General features: G+C 39.9%; 1 protein-coding gene across 1 annotated transcript in view; it reads left to right on the plus strand.

Moving 5' to 3' along the window:
• Nucleotides 1-14,518, plus strand: part of LOC310936642 (neural-cadherin) — a gene marked incomplete at both ends in the record, with an annotated part of 265,319 nt that extends 250,801 nt beyond the window's left edge. Inside the window, 2 exons of the mRNA XM_083900748.1 lie at nt 11,421-11,575; nt 13,859-14,518. Of these exons, the coding sequence (XP_083756874.1) occupies nt 11,421-11,575; nt 13,859-14,518 (815 nt within the window). The remainder of the gene's footprint in view (nt 1-11,420; nt 11,576-13,858) is intronic.
• Between the last annotated feature and the right edge of the window lie 6,203 nt (nt 14,519-20,721).

The raw sequence follows: 20,721 nt of genomic DNA on the forward strand, positions 1-20,721 counted from the left end.
CTCAAATGCACTGAGAGCAGAATGAGTCACCATCATTCATCACCATGGAGAAGATATTAACCAGGTGATGAGCAGTGGCTGGGTTCTCTACACTCAGTGTTTGGACTCGAGCCCAGTTCAGATTCTCGTCGTCCTCTCTCAGTCCGTTTCTCTGCCATTTGGCAAAGTGAATACAGGCTGTTATGCATTTTAGTCAAAGTGGCTGCTGCTTATCCACTCCACCATAAAAGCTTGACTGATGAAATAATGTTGAAATGTTCGTCCTTGTCTCATGGTCTCATTTCTCTGTAGTGGACTTCTGTCTCTGTGTCACTAAAAAACACTTCTCAGCCAGATTCTCTGTATGGACACACAGTCGATTACAAGAAGCGTCTTGTAAAAGACGCTGCTAGCATCAATGCATTAACTGCAATTAATTATTTTATTGCCCTTCCCCAAACATCTTGGTCTCGGTAAACTCTGGTCTTTATCTTCAATCAGTTTCGTCTTGGTAGGCGAAGTAAGTAGGTATGTAGGTCTCACCTCCTAGAAGTTGTGATTTTGTTTTGGTCTTGGTACACTCTGATATTGGCATTGGATCTATCTTAGTCCCTGCCTCCTGTCTTGTTACAATCTGGTCTTAGTCTTAACTCGGTCATGGTCCCTAAAAGTCTTGGTTTTGTCTCAGTCTTGGTACACTCTGGTCTTAATATTGACTCAGATTTGCGCTCCTTTGCTCTTGTCTTGGTCTCCAAACACTCCGGTAATGGTATTGACTCAAGGTCATGATTTTGTCTTGGTCTTGGTCCAAAAGTCTTGGTGTTTTTCCTGGTCCCCGCACACTCGGGTTTGTTACAAACGGGTCTTAGTCTTGACTTGGTCTTGTCCTGCTTTGGTCTTGGTCTCGATACACCCTGGTCTTAAGCTTGACTCAGTCTTACCCTGCTTTGGTCTTGGTTTTTACTTGGTCCCCCCCACCCCCATATACTTAGTCTTGACTTGGTCATAATCCCTAAAAGTCTTGGTCTTGTTCCTTCTTCTTGCCCTGCTTTGGTCTTGCTCTTAACTTCTTAACTTGGGCTTGGTCTCCAAAGGTCTTGTTGTTGTCCTGGTCCCAGCACGCTCGGGTTTTGTCTTGTTCGTAGTACAGTCTGGTCTTGGTCATGAATTGGTCTCAATCCCTTGGAGATTTGGTCTCGACTCAGTCTCCAAACACTTTGGTAATGGTATAGACTCAGTCATGGTTGCTAAAAGTCTTGGTTTTGTCCTGCTTAGGGCTTGTTTTAAAAGGTCTTGGTGCTGTCCTGGTACCAGTACACTCCGGTCTTAAATTGCTCTCCGTCCCTAAAGGTGTTGGCCTTATCTTCTTCTAGGTATGCTCTGCTCCTGGTCTTGTCTCTGTCTCTTAATCCCTGTGTGTTTGGATGAACTGCAACACACTGTTCTCTGTCTGGTTGCCGAATACATTTTTTGTTTTCGTTTTTTCTGTCTTTCTTCACTTGTTGCATATTCATCCTCCTGCTCCTTTAGCTCCACGTTGTTATTCCTGAAGGATCCTCTGCCAAGAAAGCGCCTCAAGGAGCAACTGTACACAGAGAATGAGTTGTCAGCGCAATCACACGCTCCTTTATGTTTAACTGAGGACAATGCAACGGAACTGTAAAGATCAGTGCGAGACTGAGCACAGGACAAGATAAGAAAACAGATCAGAGACGTACAGGATGAAAGAAGACACGGTACAACACCAGATGAAAACAAGAGGGAGCTGAAAAGATTATGAAGTGTTGGCAGTCGAAAAACGAAAACAGCAAGAAAGAATAAAGAGAATAGGAAGGTTTTTAGTGTCGCACCGCTGCTGGTCATGTCTGTTGGATGATTCAGAAGCCAAGTGTTTCCTCCATCTCAGACTTTTTGAGATATGTATAAGGAGAGAAGAAACAGTGAGTTTGTCATCAAATGATACGAAGATTGCTTTTCCAAACATGACACGCCACAGTATAGCTACTCCTTCACTTAGGAGATGTGACCGCAGAGATTGAAGATCAATTAACACAACTGGTCCTGGTCCCTACAATTGTGGTTTTGTCTTGGTCTTGGTACATTCCAGTTTTGATTTAGTCTTGACTCTTTCAAACCCTGCTTTGGCCTTGGTCTTAACTTGGTCTTAGTCTCTAAAAGGTCCTTGTGTCGACCTGGTCCTGGTTCACAGTCTTGGTCTTTACCCAGCCTCATCCTGTCTTGCCTTCATAACTTACTGTCTTCATTTTCACTTGATCTTGTCCTGCTTTGGTCTTGTCTTGGCCTCAGTACACCCTGGTATTAATTTTGGCTCAGTCTTTCCATGCTTTGGTCTTGGTCTTAACTTGGTCCCTGTCTGAAAACGGTCTTGGTCTAATCTTGATCTTGTTACAAACTGGTCTTAATCTTGACTCCTTGGCCCCTTGAAGTCTTGGTTAGTTTTGGTCTGGGTCATGAATCGGTCTTGATCCCTTTAATTCTTGATCTTATCTTGGTCTCAATACACTTTGGTCTTAGTCTTTACTCAGACTTGTTTTGGTCTTAACTTCCCTGTCCCCAAATATCTTGATCTAATCTTGGTCTTGTTACGAACTGGTCTTCGTCTTGACTTGGTCTTGTCCTGCTTGGGTCTTGGTCTCAATACACCCTGGTCTTAATTTTGACTCAGGCTTACCCTGCTTTACTTGGTCTTGGCCCCTTGAAATCTTGGTTACATTTGGTCTTGGTCTGAAATCAATCTTGATCCCTTGAAGTCTTGGTCTCAGTACAGTCTGGTCTTCATCTTGACTCAGTCCCACCCTGTTTAATCTTGGTCTTTGTCTTGGTACAATCTGGTTTTGTCTGTTCTGTCTCAGTTTGTAGTCACGTAAAGTCCTGTTTACGTAAAAAACCTGCAGAAATAGAAGTCAATGCTCTGGGGCTCTGGTAGAAGTTTTAATTGGAAGTGCATTCCTCATTCAACCAGTCGACCATTCCTCACTTGAAATTTTAAGTAGTAGCAAGACAAAGGTTTTTTTTTTTTCATTTAATTTATTTTATAGTTTTCATCCAGTGTTGCCTGTACAAACTCCCAGTGTTTGATCCGTATGAACAAAAAGAGGGCAGCAAATCTCTGGATGCACTGTGGAAGAAAAATATGCTGTTCATTTGACAGTGTTATGATCACTGAAACACAGAATCTGCTGTAAAACATTCATAGGAGTTCATTTAATGTCATCTCCACAAGTCTATCATGGCCCACTTGAAAAAGAAAGTGTTATTTATGGAAGAAATCTAGCAGCAGTTGAGTCTCAATAATATTTTTGCTACTTTATTCAACAACTTTATGTGAGGGGAAACTAAAGTTTGTAAACCACTCACTCTCCCACACTAAAGCCCATAGAGAAAATCAGTGATTTTTACCTCACGGGGACACAAGAGCTGCTGGTCTACTGCTGCCTCGTGTGGTCACTTTGTGTCACTGAGGTCAATCTAAACAAAAGATTTCAGAAGCCGAAGTCACATAGACATTTGAACTTAGTGATGGAGGCAGCAGTGGATCAACAACTCCTGTGTGCTGTGATGTTAAAATCACTGATTTTCTCTATGGGGTTTGGTGTGGGAGAGTGAGTGGTTTACAAACTTCAGTTTTCGTCAGTTTTTAATTGGAAAAGGCTGTGTCATAGTATCATAATGTGGCAAAACAAAATATTCTGAAGGTCAGGTTCATAGCACACCTGCTGATTGTGAGGCTGCTGGCATGCTAATGTTAGCATTCCACATTTATTTGTCTTGTGAATTGTTTTTAGACATTGGTCATTCAAGAATTTATTTCCGATATAAACCTTGAAACACAATTCGAGTAAATAAGAATACAATGTTCTAGTGTTTTCTAAAGTTTTAGTCAACTTTTCTCATGATTTTATTTCGGAATGGTTGCACCACTGCGCCGTCATCCGTCCATTGATTACAGTGGGAGACTTGGCTGAGGGGCAGCTTCTCCTGTGGGACTTTGAGTTTCTTGTAGATAAAAAAGTAACTCTGGCTGCACAGCACACAAAGTCAGAGTCCAGTGGTCTCTCCATCTCCTGACATTATAAATGATTAATATGTTCTCTGACTTCCTTATAGCCTGAATATCGATCGGACACTCGCTGCTGCGGATTAGTTTGCTCTGTTTGCTTATTTTGGGTTGGGCATATTTGGAGCTGTGTAAATATCACTCTCTCTTCACTCTCTCTTCATCCTCGTGTCTATTTTTCCTTGAATCCTTGGACACTCTACATTGATCTTATTGCTTCTGAATCTTCTGAAAAGAAGAAGTAAACACCTTCTGCTTCTGTCAGTCAAGCTCTTAATTTAACGCCTGTTTCTATAATAATGAAAACAACATCCTGCAGATTATTAGATGTATAGTTTATAATGCATGTGTAAATGTTGACCAAGTTTAAAAGTAGATTTTTACTTCATTTTTTCCAAGAATTAAATTGGATCAAATCCAAACAAACAAAACAACAAAAAAACATCCTGTTTCAAAGTAAAAGCCCTCAAATCTTTCTTTTCTCTCTGAATGAACGAATAAATACAGTTTATTTTGAACATAATTTACTTTACTCTACGCACAAACTCATGCGAGGAGCCTATTGTTATCCTTCAGATCATTATTATTATATTCGTGGCTTTGCTGTAATTTTTGAGCTAACCATGGCCTCAACTCAACTGGAAGTCGGCCATTTTGGGGATTTGGACCCTTCGTAAATGAGCAAACTCGTCTCAGTGCGTTTGTTGTACTGACATAAAAAAACAGCAATTTGTACTCGACACATTCGCCGTGAAACAAGAAGTGCTCTATAACTTCGACGTACATTGAGTTCCGCTGAATTTCCCGAAATTTGGTGGAAAGATGTTATAGACCAAGACAAATAGAAAAGTTGACCGTAACCATGGCTTCTACTCAACAGGAAGTCAGCCATTTTGAATTCTGGAGTTAAGTTTGGCGATTTGCACCCTACGTAAATGAGCTACACACATCGAAGGTGAAAAGGTGTGGAAATGTTTTGCAGATTCAAAAGTGAGGTCAGGGAACTGCTGCACTCCCCGACTTGTGTGGGGATGCGTGGGCCCGATCATGACGACGTGCAGTCCTAGTTCCTGTTTCTTTTGTTCCCAGTTGATAAATCTCACACACTGCACCTTTAAATGACCACTGCTGCTTGTCACTCGTGAAGCGTCGGGGCTCTCGAGGCTTCGTCGTGGTTAATTTACGATGATCGATATCAGACAGAATCGAGCGTCAGTAATCAAACAGACGTTAAGTGAGGAGATTAGAGGAGGAAATCAGATTAGAGTTGCTCAGTGATATTTCCAGACGAGCTAAAGAGCTACTTCACTCACTGCTGCATTGATTCCATCACAACAAACTTCTTCAAGGTGAAAATGTTGATTTTCTTATTTTAGCGGGTTTTTTTGGAGGCTTAAACAAATAGTTTTGTCGATAGTCAACACTCACACGGGCTGTTCTTTGTCTTTAAGCTGTTTCACTTCTCAGTCTGTCAGTGAACGAGTGAAAAGCAACAATTCTCTTATTTCCCCACGGACCTTTTTTTTTTTTCCTGCGTTCATTTTATAATAATAAATTATTCTCTAGGCATTTTAACCAACACCGGTACAAAAAACAAAAGAAAATTACAATAGGGTTCTCGCACTCTGCTGTGCGCGACGTCCCTAAATAGGATTTACATTAGAAACCAAATCACAGGACATGAAGGCAACAACATGCATGGATGGATGATGGATGGATGGAGGAAAGGTAGGTGGATGGATGAATTATGGATGTTAGATGATGGATTGATGGTAGATGGATGGTAGGTGGTTGATGGATGGATAGACGGTAGATGGATGGAAGGTGGGTGGGTGCATGGATGGTAGATGATGGATGGATGATTGTTGGGTGGGTGGATGGATGGATGGTAGATGATGGATGGACGGTAGATGGATGGATGTTTGTTGGGTGGGTGGATGGATGGTAGGTGGATGATGGATGGACGGTAGATGGATGGTAGGTAGGTGGATGATGGATGGATATTGTGAGGTGGATGGAAGGCAGATGATGCATGGATCGATGGTAGATGGATGGATGGATTTACGGTAGATGATGGATGGATGGTAGATGGATGATGGATGGATGGATGTACGGTAGATGATGTATGGACGATAGATGGATGATGGATGGATGGATGTACGGTAGATGATGTATGGACGATAGATGGATGATGGATGGTGAGTGGATGGATGGATGTACGGTAGATGATGTATGGACGATAGATGGACGATAGATGGATGATGGATGGATGGATGTACGGTAGATGATGTATGGATGGTAGAAAGATGGATGGATATTGGTAGGTGGAACTTGGTCTAAAAAGGTTGGGAGTGGTTTTGGAGGTTTTTAGAGTACGAGGAGTTCTTCAAAAATGTTGTGTATTTACGTAACGCATTTTTAACAATGAAAAAAACGTGGACTTTGGGTTTTGTCAGACACAAACGCTCATGGACGTCTGATGCCATCTTCAAATATATATTCCCCTCTCCTCCGCGGTCCTCGGGGGGTTCGTGTTAATGTTCGTGTACGAACGGCACAGAAACTCGACACTTACATGTCATTTGAGAACAACTGTGTGTGTCACGTCTGTCATTTGAAGCTTTAAAACCCAGCGAAAGGTTAATTAGAAGCAGAGAGGATTCAATCAGATGGAGCGGAATGTACGAGTCCAACGAGTCCAAGTGATGGAGCACAGAGCGACAGACGAGTGCAGCAAACACAGTTATAGTTGACGAGCGTAAAAAGTCCCTACTACGATATTGACCTGTGACAATCAACACATGGAAACTGATCTCATTGTGGAGCAGCTCGGATATTGATTGTCTGACTGGAAATCCCATTACACACTAACACACACACACACACACACACACACACACACACACACACACACACACACACACTGCAGCATTTGAACTCTTCAAAGTACATTGGATTTCCCTGCTCATCAAGAAGTAAAACGACGCCTCACTGAGCAGCTGCAGTGAAGAGGCAGCGTGGGACTTCAGCTGACAATCTTTTCACTCTGTTTTATTTTATAATGACTTAAAGTGAAAGTTGAAATGGGGGTGTATGAGTTAGTGACAAAAAAATTATCTATACAATATGTTTAACCATTTTCTGACTGGAAACAAACGCTTGTAAACCACGTTTTCTCCCACACCAAACCCCGTAGAGAAAATCAGTGATTTTAGCTCACGGGGACACAGGAGCTGCTGGTCTGCTGCCTCGTGTGGTCATCTTGTGTCACTGAGGTCAATCTGAACAAAGGATTTCAAAAGCCAAAGTGTCAAAGTAAGGCATTTGAACTTAGTGATGGAGGCAACAGTGGATCAACAACTCCTGTGTGCTGTGATGTTAAAATCACTGATTTTCTCTATGGACTTTGGTGTGGGAGAGTGAGTGGTTTACAAATCTTCAGTTTCCTGTTGGAAAAGGCTGAGATAACAGCAAAGGAATCATAATCAGTTTGTGATTAAGTGTGCGTTACTATAAGAGGCTGAAATGATGACATGATGAGTGAAAACAACGATCTTCATTTTTAGTGTTTTTTTTATACCTAATTTTGAAAAATTGGCCATTTGTATCATCATTCAAAGTTGGCGGAACGGTTAACAACCTTTTCTTTATGGTGCTATGACCTCAGAGAACGTGTTTGTACTGTTTCATTGGGACTTTAAAAGCAGGGGTAGAAGTGTTGAGCAGAGGAGAAAAACAGTTTCAGGTGGTTTTTAAGTGAGAGGGGAAGTTTGAGGCAGTGTGTGAGTGTGTGAGTGAAGCAGAGAGTGGAAAAAGTTAAACAACAAAAAAAACCGAGTGATGGTCAAAGAGAGCACAGGGCCTTGGAGGCATTGTAAACAAATAAACACATATTCCCTCACTCTCTCACGCACACACACGCACAAAGTCAGAAAGACCAATAAAATTCTCCATTTCTCAGTTTGCCCTCTAGCGAGAGCCTTTGAACAGAGCAGATTCATCTTGTTCGCCCTGACCTGCAGCTTCATGCTCACTTCCCCGTGTAACTCACTCCAGCCACTTACACACACACACACACACGCACATACACACAGGACTCTTATATACTGCCACAATTCAAAATTTCACCCCTAAACTTGACCAGCTTCCTCAGAAATGAGGTTCTGCCTCATTCGGACCGGGTTTTGGTCTCCATGAGGACTACTGGTCCTGACAAGGTCAGTGTTTACAACAGAAAAAAAAAAGTCCTAAAGAGGTGACAAATACAAGAACACACACACAAAACCACAAGTCCTCCAAAAATGTCCTCACAGAGACAGGTTTGAATCAAAACAGTCTACTGCAGACATGTACGTGTCCCTAATCTTAACCATTACCTGTTCATGTCCTGTCCTCATCTTAACGAGTCTCAGAAATTAGGTTTTGCCTCATTAGGACCAGGTTTTGGTCTCCATGAAGACTACTGGTCCTGACAAGGTCCTGAAGAGAACACACACACACACATTCTTGTACTTGCTGCATACTGAGGACCGGGTAAAAGTGCTGACAAAGTGAGGACCAGTATTTCCACTTTATAAATCAACACAATTACAAATATCTACTTCATGAATGACATCTACAAAGAACTACTGGTTGCAGTACCATAACATGTCTGCAGGTGGAGCCCCAGAGCAAGAAGGGCTGGAAAACCTTTTCGATTTATTTATTTTGCCAAAATTTGACAAAAACGTCATACTATACTGTCGTCCAAAATTTGATTGAGGACCGGCCAAAATGTCCTCACTCCGTAAAAATGACCTCACTTTGTTGGTTAAAAACCCTCACTGGTCCTCAGTATGCCGCAAGTACAAGAACACACACACACACACACACACACACACACACACACACACACACACACACACTGTATATGTGCAGTCATTCTCCTCATATAAACTCAAACCCTGAATCAAAGAGGAAGGTATTGATGATATTGATCGATGCAGTGCAGAGAAAGTCTCTCACAAACACCACAGCTTTCACTGTTTTCTTTCTCTTTTTTTCACCCAAGTGAGACACAGAAATTCTTAAAAAAAACAAAAAAAAAAAAACACCAGGTTTTGGAATCATTTATTAAGATTGACCTCAGTGACACAACGTCACCACACGAGGCAGCAGTAGACCAGCAGCTCCTGTGTCCCTGTGATTGGGTTTGGTGTGGGAGAAACTTCAGTTTCCAGACATAAAAGCCTGTGTAATGAAAAGATACAGTGTGAATGTGTTCTTAAGATATTGTAGACATTAATTTGCAAAAATCAGTCTGTTTCCTGTTTTCACTTTAGAAAACCTGAACTAATCCTTGAAATCCTCAAGTTTAATATTCTCTGCAGAAAACTGTGTGTGTGTGTGTGTGTGTGTGTGTGTGTGTGTGTCTTCACTGCTTCTCCAGCATCAGTGACAAGTGTCCTCTGTCCAGAATAACACTCCTCTCGTCCCCTCAGTTATTTTTGTCCACTGTCATTATAAGTCTTAATGTCACTCTCGGAAAAATGAACCAGTGAGTCGTCCCGAAACAATCTGAGCTCATAAATCTGTCGGGACGCTGTCGCCGTGGTTACGGGGGGGACACGTTGACAGTGAATGAATATTGATTTGTGTGCAGCTGAGTGAATTTACTCGTGCACAGTGTGTGTCAGAGTGAGGACACTTTAATGGAGTGTCATCGGTTCATGGGGAGTTTGACTGTTGGACTGTCGCTGTGTTTACATGATGGAGCCACTGCAGGAGGACGTCTGTGTGTGTGTGTGTGTGTGTGTGTGTGTGCGTGCGTGCGTGCGTGCGTGCGTGTGTGCGTGTGTGCGTGTACATCTGTGTACGTATGTGTGTGTGGACGTGTGTGTGTGTTTGGACGTTTGTGTGTGGACTTGTGTGTGTGTGTGGACACATGTTTGAGGACATGTGTGGACGTGTGTGTGTGTGTGTGGCCATTTGTGTGTTGACGTGTGTGTGGGGACATGTGTGTGTCTGTGGACGTTTGTGTGTGTGTGGACGAGTGTGTGTGGGGACATGTGTGGACGTGTGGACGTGTGTGTGTGTGTGGACATTTGTGTGTTGACGTGTGTTGTGTGTTGACGTGTGTGTGGGGACATGTGTGGACTTGTGTAGGGACATGTGTGGACGTTTGTGTGTGTGGACGAGTGTGTGTGGCGACATGTGAACTTGTGTGTATGTTTGTGTGTGGGGACGTATGTGGAAATGTGTGTGTGGGGACATGTGTGGGTGTATGTGGACGTGTGTGTGTATGTTTGTTTGTGTGTGGGGATGTGTGTGTGTGTGTATGGACGTGTGTGTGTGTCGACGTTTGTGTGTGTGGACATGTGTGTTGACATGTGTGTACGTAGAAGTGTTCGTAGAAGTACTAGTATTATTTCCAGCACTAGTAGTGATCGTTGTCGTAGAAGTATGTAAACTGTAGCACTAATAACAGTAGTAGTAGAAGACATAGTACTAGTAGTAACAGTTGTAATAGTAGTAGAAGGGCTAGTATTATTTGCAGTGCTCATAGTAATAGTAGTAGTAGTCGTAGAAGTAGTAGTTGTTGATATAGTAGTAGTACCAGAAGACATAGTATATGTTGATATACTTATATATATAATATATATAGTTAATATATAATAAATATAGTTAATATATTATAATAATAATAATAATAATAATGAATGAATGAATTTTGTGTGCTCTACTGTAGCCACGCCCCCTCTCACTCACACAGCACTGTGGGCTCACCTGACAGGAGAAAGGTAAACAGTTAAGCGAGTGAAGTAATACATATTAATCACAGGTAATGTATAATAATTATAAGTAATATATAATACAGCTTTACCTTGTAAAACACTTTGTTTAACCGAGGTTCTTATTTAATTAAAACTGCAGTCTTGTCTTTTGTTCAGTGAAGCGTGTGAAGGTTAGACGTGGACTTGCTGTGATCCTGGATTCTGTTTCTCTTTCACATGAATTCTATAGAAACACAGTCGTTGTCGTCGCTTGCGCTCGCTAACACGTGGGCGTGTGTGACACACAGGTCACAGAGAGAGAGCCGCATGTTCATTACTTGTTGACATCATTATTATTATTCTTATGCGTTAAATACACTGGATTAAAAAGACCTGGCATTGTTGGATAACTTCATGTTTTCACATCTCATCGTATTTCAGCTCGTTCTTTACTCAGTGAAAGACGCTCAAGGCCACTCCATTAAATCTCTGCTTTAATTGACTACAAGAGGTTGTAATTCACTTTTATTTAATCTTTGACACTAATGAAACCTCTGCTGTTGTCTTCTCTGGTCTGGTCTGGTCTGGTCTGGTCCGGTCTGGTCTTGCAGTGCTGCTGCTGGGCATTTTCCTCTACACTCGCTGGAGGAGCTACAAAGGCCTGAAGGAGGGCGTTTATCACGTGTCGGCTCATCACGACGGCTGGGAGGACATCAGAGAGAACGTCCTCAACTATGACGAGGAGGGAGGGGGCGAGGAGGACCAGGTAACACACACACACACACACACACACACACACACACACACACATTCTTGTACTTGCTGCATACTGAGGACTGGGTTGCTGACAAAGTGAGGACCAGCATTTCCACTTTATAAATCAACACAATTACAAATATCTACTTCATGAATGACATCTACAAAGAACTACTGGTTGAAGTACCATAAAATGTCTGCAGGTGGAGCCCCAGAGCAAAAAGGGCTGGAAAACTTTTAACTTTTTTTTCTTTTTTTTTTTTAATTTTTGGTCCAAAATTTTACAAAAACATCATACTATGTAATCCAAAAGTTGAAAATAATTTGAAAAAAGAAAAATTGGTCCAAAATTTGACAAAAAAAGTCATACTATACTATATTGTCCAAAATGTGGGAAAAAAAATTGAAAAAATGTTTTTGTCCAAAATTTAAAAAAAAAATTTGACCCAAAATTTTTGGTCCAAAATTTGACTAAAAAAATTTGGGTCCAAAATTTGACAAAAACGTCATGCTATACTATGTCGTCCAAAATTTGAAAAATCTTTGACAACATTTTTTTTTTTCTTTTGACAAATTGAGTATAGCATTTTACACCAACCTAAGAAAGTGATTTCAATGAAAACAAAAAAAAGGTAAAAATTACCTCACTTTGTTGGTTAAAAACCCTCACTGGTCCTCAGTATGCCGCAAGTACAAAAACACACACACACACACACACACGGAGCTGGGTGCTTGAGCAGGTCTTAAAAAGTCTTAAAAAGAGGACATTTTGTCTGGTCCACAACTTTAAAGCGCTTTTTTTTGGGGGGGGGGGGGTTAAGACCTGGTTTTATGTTTATAATCAGGTTAAGGTCAAAGGTCAAGGGAGTGCACCTGTGTAACCTGGTATTCCTTATGTTGTGGGGACCTTAATCTCACATAATGGGGACAAAAACCAAGTCCCGACAATGTTAGCAGAGGAGGTGATGAATGTTAAGTCAATGTGATGACACGGAAACCTGTGTGTGCGTGTGTGAGTGCACGTGCGTGTGCATGTGTGTGTGAGATAGAGGACACCGTAGCATTTTAATTAAGGTCCAGACACACACACAAAAAAAACAAATCCTCATCTCTTCTTCCTACGGCCGCTGCTGTTACACAGACACTCGACACAAGTGGAGAGACTGAAAATAATATCAAGGCTTTGATCCACACAGACACACATGCACACAAACACACACACACACACACACACAGATTTGAAAAAAGGTCGTCACACACACACACACACACGCTGTTATCACACGTGGTCATTATCCACAAGTCCTCAAGGTCTTCTCTTCTGCACTGTAAATCACCTGCAGACACACACACACACACACACACACACACACACTGATTCCCTGTAGTGCAGCAGATGCTGTCACTAATTCTCCAGAGTCCTGTTTAAAAGCTCTTGAGGAATAAAATCCGCACTTTACACTCATCACATAATCAGTTCTACAAAGCGATCCACTCCTCCTCCTCCTCCTCCTCCTCCTCCTCCTCCTCCTCCTCCTCCTCCTCCTCCTGTGTCTGGATCATTTCTTCCTCCTCCTCCTCCTCCTCCTCTTCCACCCCTCTGTTTTTCATCTCTGCTGCCATGGTTACAGTTTTGGAGGAATCACATTTGCACTGAAGTGTTTACAGTGTTTTACTGTTGGTGTGAAAGTGATGACAGCTTTTTAACGCCAGTACAGCGGTGCATGAGACGGACAGATGTGACACACACACACACACACACACACACGGTACATGGAGATAAACAGGATGTTTAAACAGGTGGAACACTCACTTCTTGTCCCCATTTCTTTCTGCCTCGCTCTTCTTTTCACGTCCTTTGTGTCCACAGTGTGATTTTATCAGTTACTGAAGATCAAACACCAGCAAGGACAAAAGGCTCAGGGAATAAAATCTGCATCAGCTTAAACATAATCTGGAAAATCTTATCTTTGTGTTTTTTTTAATCTCACAGACGGCCTCTGTGTCACTTTGTAAATCCACTCACTCTCCCACACCAAAGTCCATAGAGAAAATCAGTGATTTGCTGCCTCGTGTGGTCACTTTGTGTCACTGAGGTCAATCTGAACAAAGTCTTTCAAAACCCGAAGTGTCAAAATAAGACATTTGAACTTAGTGATGGAAGATTTTTGTTTTTGCAAAAATGTGTTGTTTTTTCCCCAAAAAAATTCCCCAAAAACTAAGTTTAGTAAGACGTTCAAAAAAACCTGAACTGCACCTTTAACTCAGACTTTTTTTTTTGTCTCCTCTCCAGAACGCATACGACATGGCCGAGCTGCAGAAATCCCTCCAGCCGAGCCCGGCTCAGTCAGTCCAGTACTGTCGCTCCAGAGCTCTGCACCACCACCACCCTCCTGCTCCTCTTTCTGCTCCTGCTGCTCCTCCTCACCACCACCACCACCACCACCATCATCACCTGCTGCACCAGGCTCCTCCTCCTGCTGCCCCGCCCTCCACGCAGTCCCTGAGCCGCACGGGCAGCTGCGCCGCGCTGCCGCCGTCCGCCGCGTCCGCCTGCTCCACCTCCACCGTCTCCGGCGGCGCCGCCGTCCGCAGGGACGTCCCGCCCACCCGGCTCCCGGCACAGGGTCAGGCGCGGCCCTCGCAGATGCCGCGGCGCTCGCTCTCCTTCTCCAGCCAGGACCTCGCCCGCTACCTGTGCGAGATCATCCGCGACGCTGACCAGCACCCGGACACGGGGCCGTTCGACTCGCTGCAGGTTTTCTCCACAGAGGGCGGAGGTTCTCCCGCCGGCTCCCTCAGCTCCTTCAGCTCGGCGGGGCTGGATGGCGGCGGAGGCGGCGGTGGCGACGGGGGAGGGGAGGGGAGGAGGGAGGAGACGCTCGGGGAGTGGGGGCCTCGCTTTGAGAAGCTGCGAGCTCTGTACGAGAGAGCGGAGGCCAGCGACCTCTGAGTTCATGCACAGAACCAAGAAACCCGAGCCCAAACTTTCATTTCAGGCGGGACAACAGAGACACAGAGAGAGGCAACTTGTGAAGTTGTGTATTTACAGGACGACGAGCTCCGTGGTTTAGCGATGACTTTAATCCAGAGCGGACTTTACCAAACCTGCAGAGTCGCGTTTCAAGCTTGTTAAACTCTGACGCTGTGAGCTGCTACGTAGATGTACGGACTGGACGCTGTGACGCGCGGAGGACATTTTTGTCTCAGTTTTAACATGAAATGTGTTGTTGGCACTTTGTTGCTGAAATTCAATCTTTGTACATAAACAGAGGACGGTATATTTCACACAGTTGGACATGAGTGGAGGGGTCGTCGCCGTGAGGAGCCCAAACGATCAAGGCCGCGTCCACACTTCTGCTGTCCACACTGACCCCACGTTTTCAGGAAAAGTCTGGAAACGCTGTTCATCTCATTGCATAAAATCCCTGCGTTGTTGTTTTCTATTTCCCAACCGGAAACTGAAGTTTGTAAACCACTCACTCTCCCACACCAAACCCCATAGAGAAGATCAGTGATTTTAACATCACAGCACACAGGAGTTGTTGATCCACTGCTGCCTCCATCACTAAGTTCAAATGTCTTATTTTGTCAATTTGGCATTTGAATTACTTTGTTCAGATTGACCTCAGTGACACAAGGTGACCACACGAGGCAGCAGTTGACCAGCAGCTCCTGTGTCACTGTGAGCTAAAATCACTGATTTTCTCTATGGACTTTGGTGTGGGAGAGTGAGTGGTTTACAAACTTCAGTTTCCTGTAAACCAAAGTCCAACAGTGAGATAAAAATAGCCTCAGCTCACACTGACTTTCTGTCTCAGGCTGGTTCCCTGACACAAACGACTGTTTTCCTGTTTCACATCATCACGTCACATTTCCGAGGTAAAACTGCATCGAAAAGTCGAAAATTACAAGATAAAAAGTCATAATTATGAGATAAGAAGTCGAAATTGACTTTTTATCTGATGCCTTGTGGACCTGAAATGTCATGTGACTCATGTTTTCAGGTGTGTTCTTGGTGTGGACGCAGATTGTTTTAAAAGTGTTTTATTGATCGACAGTGCAGGAGTGTGGACGCTGCCAGTGTTGGGATTTTTCACTTCTTGTTGCCTGATTGTGAAACAGCTTCTATCGATGTTTGTACAAGAAAAAAAAAAACTGCTTCAACCATCAAGTTTTTATTTTTCTTTCTTTATTCTTTTTTTTTTTTCCTGCTCTTTTGTCAACGTGTGTTTCGCTGCATTGTTGAATTCTTCCGTATCAGTTTTGTGTTTTACCGTTTCAAAGCTCCGTGGTTTGTACGACATCAAGCTTTTGACTTCCTCTCGTTCTTTTGATTTTCCTGTCGTGGTTCATGCTCCTCCTCCTCCTCCTCCTCCTCCTCCTCATCTGCTCCACGGAGGACTTTCAAACAGCCTCGGTTACAGAGACATGGGAGTGGACGTGTGGACGTGTGGACAACAGGACGGAGGAAACGCTCGCTCGTCAAACGTCGTTTTCAAGGTGACGAGGAGAAACAAACACGATGAAGGAGATTTAATGTGCGATGATTAAACAGAAAAAATCTCTCTGTGTGAGTTTGTGTTTTATCACTCGCTACATTTTGAGTTTCTCAAGACAAGTATGAAAAAAGAAAAAAAAAAGACCACCAGGGGGCGATACATCAAAGCCAGTGTGGAATGTATGAGAAATATACAGTACGTTGATATACTTCATCTGGTGACCACTCACAAATGGTCAAATTGTAGACGACATACTATAGTATGACTTAATAGTCAAATTTTGGACCAAACTTTCTTGGGGGGAAAAAGTGAAATTTTGGATGACATAGTATAGTATGAGGTTTTTGTCAAATTTTTGAGCAAAAATGTATATTCAAAAAAATTGTCAAATTTTGGACAACATAGTATAGTATGACGTTTTTGTCAAATTTTGGACCAAATTAATTTTTTTCAAAAAAAGGTGAAATTTTGGAAGACATACTATAGTATGACATTTTTGATGTTTGTTTTGATGTTTTTGTCAAGTTTTGGACCAAGAAATTTTTTTTTTGTTTTGTTTTTAATTGGTCAAATTTTGGACAATATAGTATAGTATGATGTTTTTGTCAAATTTTGGAGGACATAGTATAGTATGATGTTTTTGTCAAATTTTGGACGACATAGTATAGTATGACGTTTTTGTCAAATTTTTGAGCCAAATGTTTTTTTGTTTTTTTAAATAGTCAAAATTTTGGACGCCATGCCATACTATAGTATAACGTTTTTGTCAAATTTTGATCCAAAACATTTTTGTCAAAAAGATTGTCAAATTTTGGACGACATAGTATAGTATGACATGTATATCAAATTTTGTACATAATAATTTTTTTTCCTAAACAAATGGTCAAAGTTTGGACGAAATAGTATAGTATGACATTTTTGTCAGTTTTGGACAACATAGTATGATGTTTTTGTCAAATTTTGGACCAAAACTGTTTTTTCGAAAAAATTGTCTATAGTATGACTTTTTCATCAAATTTTGGATGACACAGTATAGTATGATGTTTTTGTCAAATTTTGGACCCCACATTTTTTATTGTCGAATTTTTTTTTCAAATTTTGGACGACATAGTATAGCATGACATTTTTGTCAAATTTTAGACCAAATTATTTTTTTTCAAAAAAAATTTCAAATGTTGGACGACATACTACAGTATGACGTATTTGTCAAATTTTGGAAGACATAGTATAGTATGACATTTTGTCAAATTTTTGTGCAAAAGTTTCTTTAAAAAAAATTGACACATTTTGGATGACATAGTATAGTATGATGTTTTTTATCATTTTTTTTTTTTTTTTTTTTTAATTGTCTTAGATTTTGCACAACATAGAATAGTATGACATGTTTGTCAAATTGTGGACGACATAATATAGTATGACATTTTTGCCAAATTTTGGACCAAGAACATTTTTTTTTGTTTTATTTTTAAATGGTCAACATTTGGACGATATAGTATGGTATGACGTTTTTGTCAAATTTTTGACCAAATTAATTTTTTTCAAAAAAATTGTGACATTTTGGATGACATACTATAGTATGACATTTTTGTAAGACATAGTATGGTATGATGTTTTTGTCAAATTTTGGACCAAGACATTTTTTTTTTGTTTTGTTTTTAAATGGTCAAATTTTGGACGATATACTATAGTATGACATTTTTGTCAAATTTTGGACGACATACTATAGTATGACGTATTTGTCAAATTTTGGAAGACATAGTATAGTATGATGTTTTTGTCAAATTTTGGACGACATAGTATAGTATGACATTTTGTCAAATTTTTGTGCAAAAGTTTCTTTAAAAAAAATTGACACATTTTGGATGACATAGTATAGTATGATGTTTTTTATCATTTTTTTTTTTTTTTTTTTTTAATTGTCTTAGATTTTGCACAACATAGAATAGTATGACATGTTTGTCAAATTGTGGACGACATAATATAGTATGACATTTTTGCCAAATTTTGGACCAAGAACATTTTTTTTGTTTTATTTTTTAATGGTCAACATTTGGACGATATAGTATGGTATGACGTTTTTGTCAAATTTTTGACCAAATTAATTTTTTTCAAAAAAATTGTTAAATTTTGGATGACACACTATAGTATGACATTTTTGTAAGACAGTATGGTATGATGTTTTTGTCAAATTTTGGACCAAGACATTTTTTTTTTGTTTTGTTTTTAAATGGTCAAATTTTGGACGATATACTATAGTATGACATTTTTGTCAAATTTTGGACGACATACTATAGTATGACGTTTTGTCAAATTTTGGACGACATAGTATAGTATGACGTTTTTGTCAAATTTTGGACGACATAGTATAGTATGACGTTTTTGTCAAATTTTGGACGACATAGTATAGTATGACGTTTTTGTCAAATTTTGGACGACAGTATAGTATTACGTTTTTGTCAAATTTTGGACGACATAGTATAGTATGACATTTTTGTCAAATTTTGGACGACAGTATAGTATGACGTTTTGTCAAATTTTGGACGACATAGTATAGTATGACATTTTTGTCAAATTTTGGACGACATAGTATAGTATGATGTTTTTGTCAAATTTTGGACGACATAGTATAGTATGACGTTTTTGTCAAATTTTTGAGCCAAATGTTTTTTTGTTTTTTTAAATAGTCAAAATTTTGGACGCCATGCCATACTATAGTATAACGTTTTTGTCAAATTTTGATCCAAAACATTTTTGTCAAAAAGATTGTCAAATTTTGGACGACATAGTATAGTATGACATGTATATCAAATTTTGTACATAATAATTTTTTTTCCTAAACAAATGGTCAAAGTTTGGACGAAATAGTATAGTATGACATTTTTGTCAGTTTTGGACAACATAGTATGATGTTTTTGTCAAATTGTGGACGACATAATATAGTATGACATTTTTGCCAAATTTTGGACCAAGAACATTTTTTTTGTTTTATTTTTTAATGGTCAACATTTGGACGATATAGTATGGTATGACGTTTTTGTCAAATTTTTGACCAAATTAATTTTTTTCAAAAAAATTGTTAAATTTTGGATGACACACTATAGTATGACATTTTTGTAAGACAGTATGGTATGATGTTTTTGTCAAATTTTGGACCAAGACATTTTTTTTTTGTTTTGTTTTTAAATGGTCAAATTTTGGACGATATACTATAGTATGACATTTTTGTCAAATTTTGGACGACATACTATAGTATGACGTTTTGTCAAATTTTGGACGACATAGTATAGTATGACGTTTTTGTCAAATTTTGGACGACATAGTATAGTATGACGTTTTTGTCAAATTTTGGACGACATAGTATAGTATGACGTTTTTGTCAAATTTTGGACGACAGTATAGTATTACGTTTTTGTCAAATTTTGGACGACATAGTATAGTATGACATTTTTGTCAAATTTTGGACGACAGTATAGTATGACGTTTTGTCAAATTTTGGACGACATAGTATAGTATGACATTTTTGTCAAATTTTGGACGACATAGTATAGTATGACATTTTGTCAAATTTTGGACGACATAGTATAGTATGACGTTTTGTCAAATTTTGGACGACATAGTATAGTATGACATTTTTGTCAAATTTTGGACGACATACTATAGTATGACATTTTTGTCAAATTTTGTACGACATAGTATAGTATGACGTTTTTGTCAAATTTTGGACGACATAGTATAGTATGACGTTTTTGTCAAATTTTGGACGACATAGTATAGTATGACATTTTTGTCAAATTTTGGACGACATAGTATAGTATGACGTTTTGTCAAATTTTGGACGACATACTATAGTATGACATTTTTGTCAAATTTTGGACGACATAGTATAGTATGACGTTTTTGTCAAATTTTGGACGACATAGTATAGTATGACGTTTTTGTCAAATTTTGGACGACATAGTATAGTATGACATTTTTGTCAAATTTTGGACGACATAGTATAGTATGACGTTTTGTCAAATTTTGGACGACATAGTATAGTATGACATTTTTGTCAAATTTTGGACGACATAGTATAGTATGACGTTTTGTCAAATTTTGCACGACATAGTATAGTATGACGTTTTATGTCAAATTTTGGACGACATAGTATAGTATGACGTTTTGTCAAATTTTGGACGACAGTATAGTATGACGTTTGATGTCAAATTTTGGACGACATAGTATAGTATGACATTTTTGTCAAATTTTGGACGACATAGTATAGTATGATGTTTTGTCAAATTTTGGACGACATAGTATAGTATGACATTTTTGTCAAATTTTGGACGACATAGTATAGTATGACGTTTTGTCAAATTTTGGACGACAGTATAGTTTTACGTTTTTGTCAAATTTTGGACGACATACTATAGTATGACATTTTTGTCAAATTTTGGACGACATAGTATAGTATGACGTTTTTGTCAAATTTTGGACGACATAGTATAGTATGACGTTTTATGTCAAATTTTGGACGACATCGTATAGTATGACGTTTTTGTCAAATTTTGGACGACAGTATAGTATTACGTTTTTGTCAAATTTTGGACGACATAGTATAGTATGACATTTTTGTCAAATTTTGGACGACATAGTATAGTATGACGTTTTGTCA

This window comes from Microchirus variegatus (assembly GCF_963457635.1).
Source record: "Microchirus variegatus genome assembly, chromosome: 14".
Taxonomy (NCBI): domain Eukaryota; kingdom Metazoa; phylum Chordata; class Actinopteri; order Pleuronectiformes; family Soleidae; genus Microchirus; species Microchirus variegatus.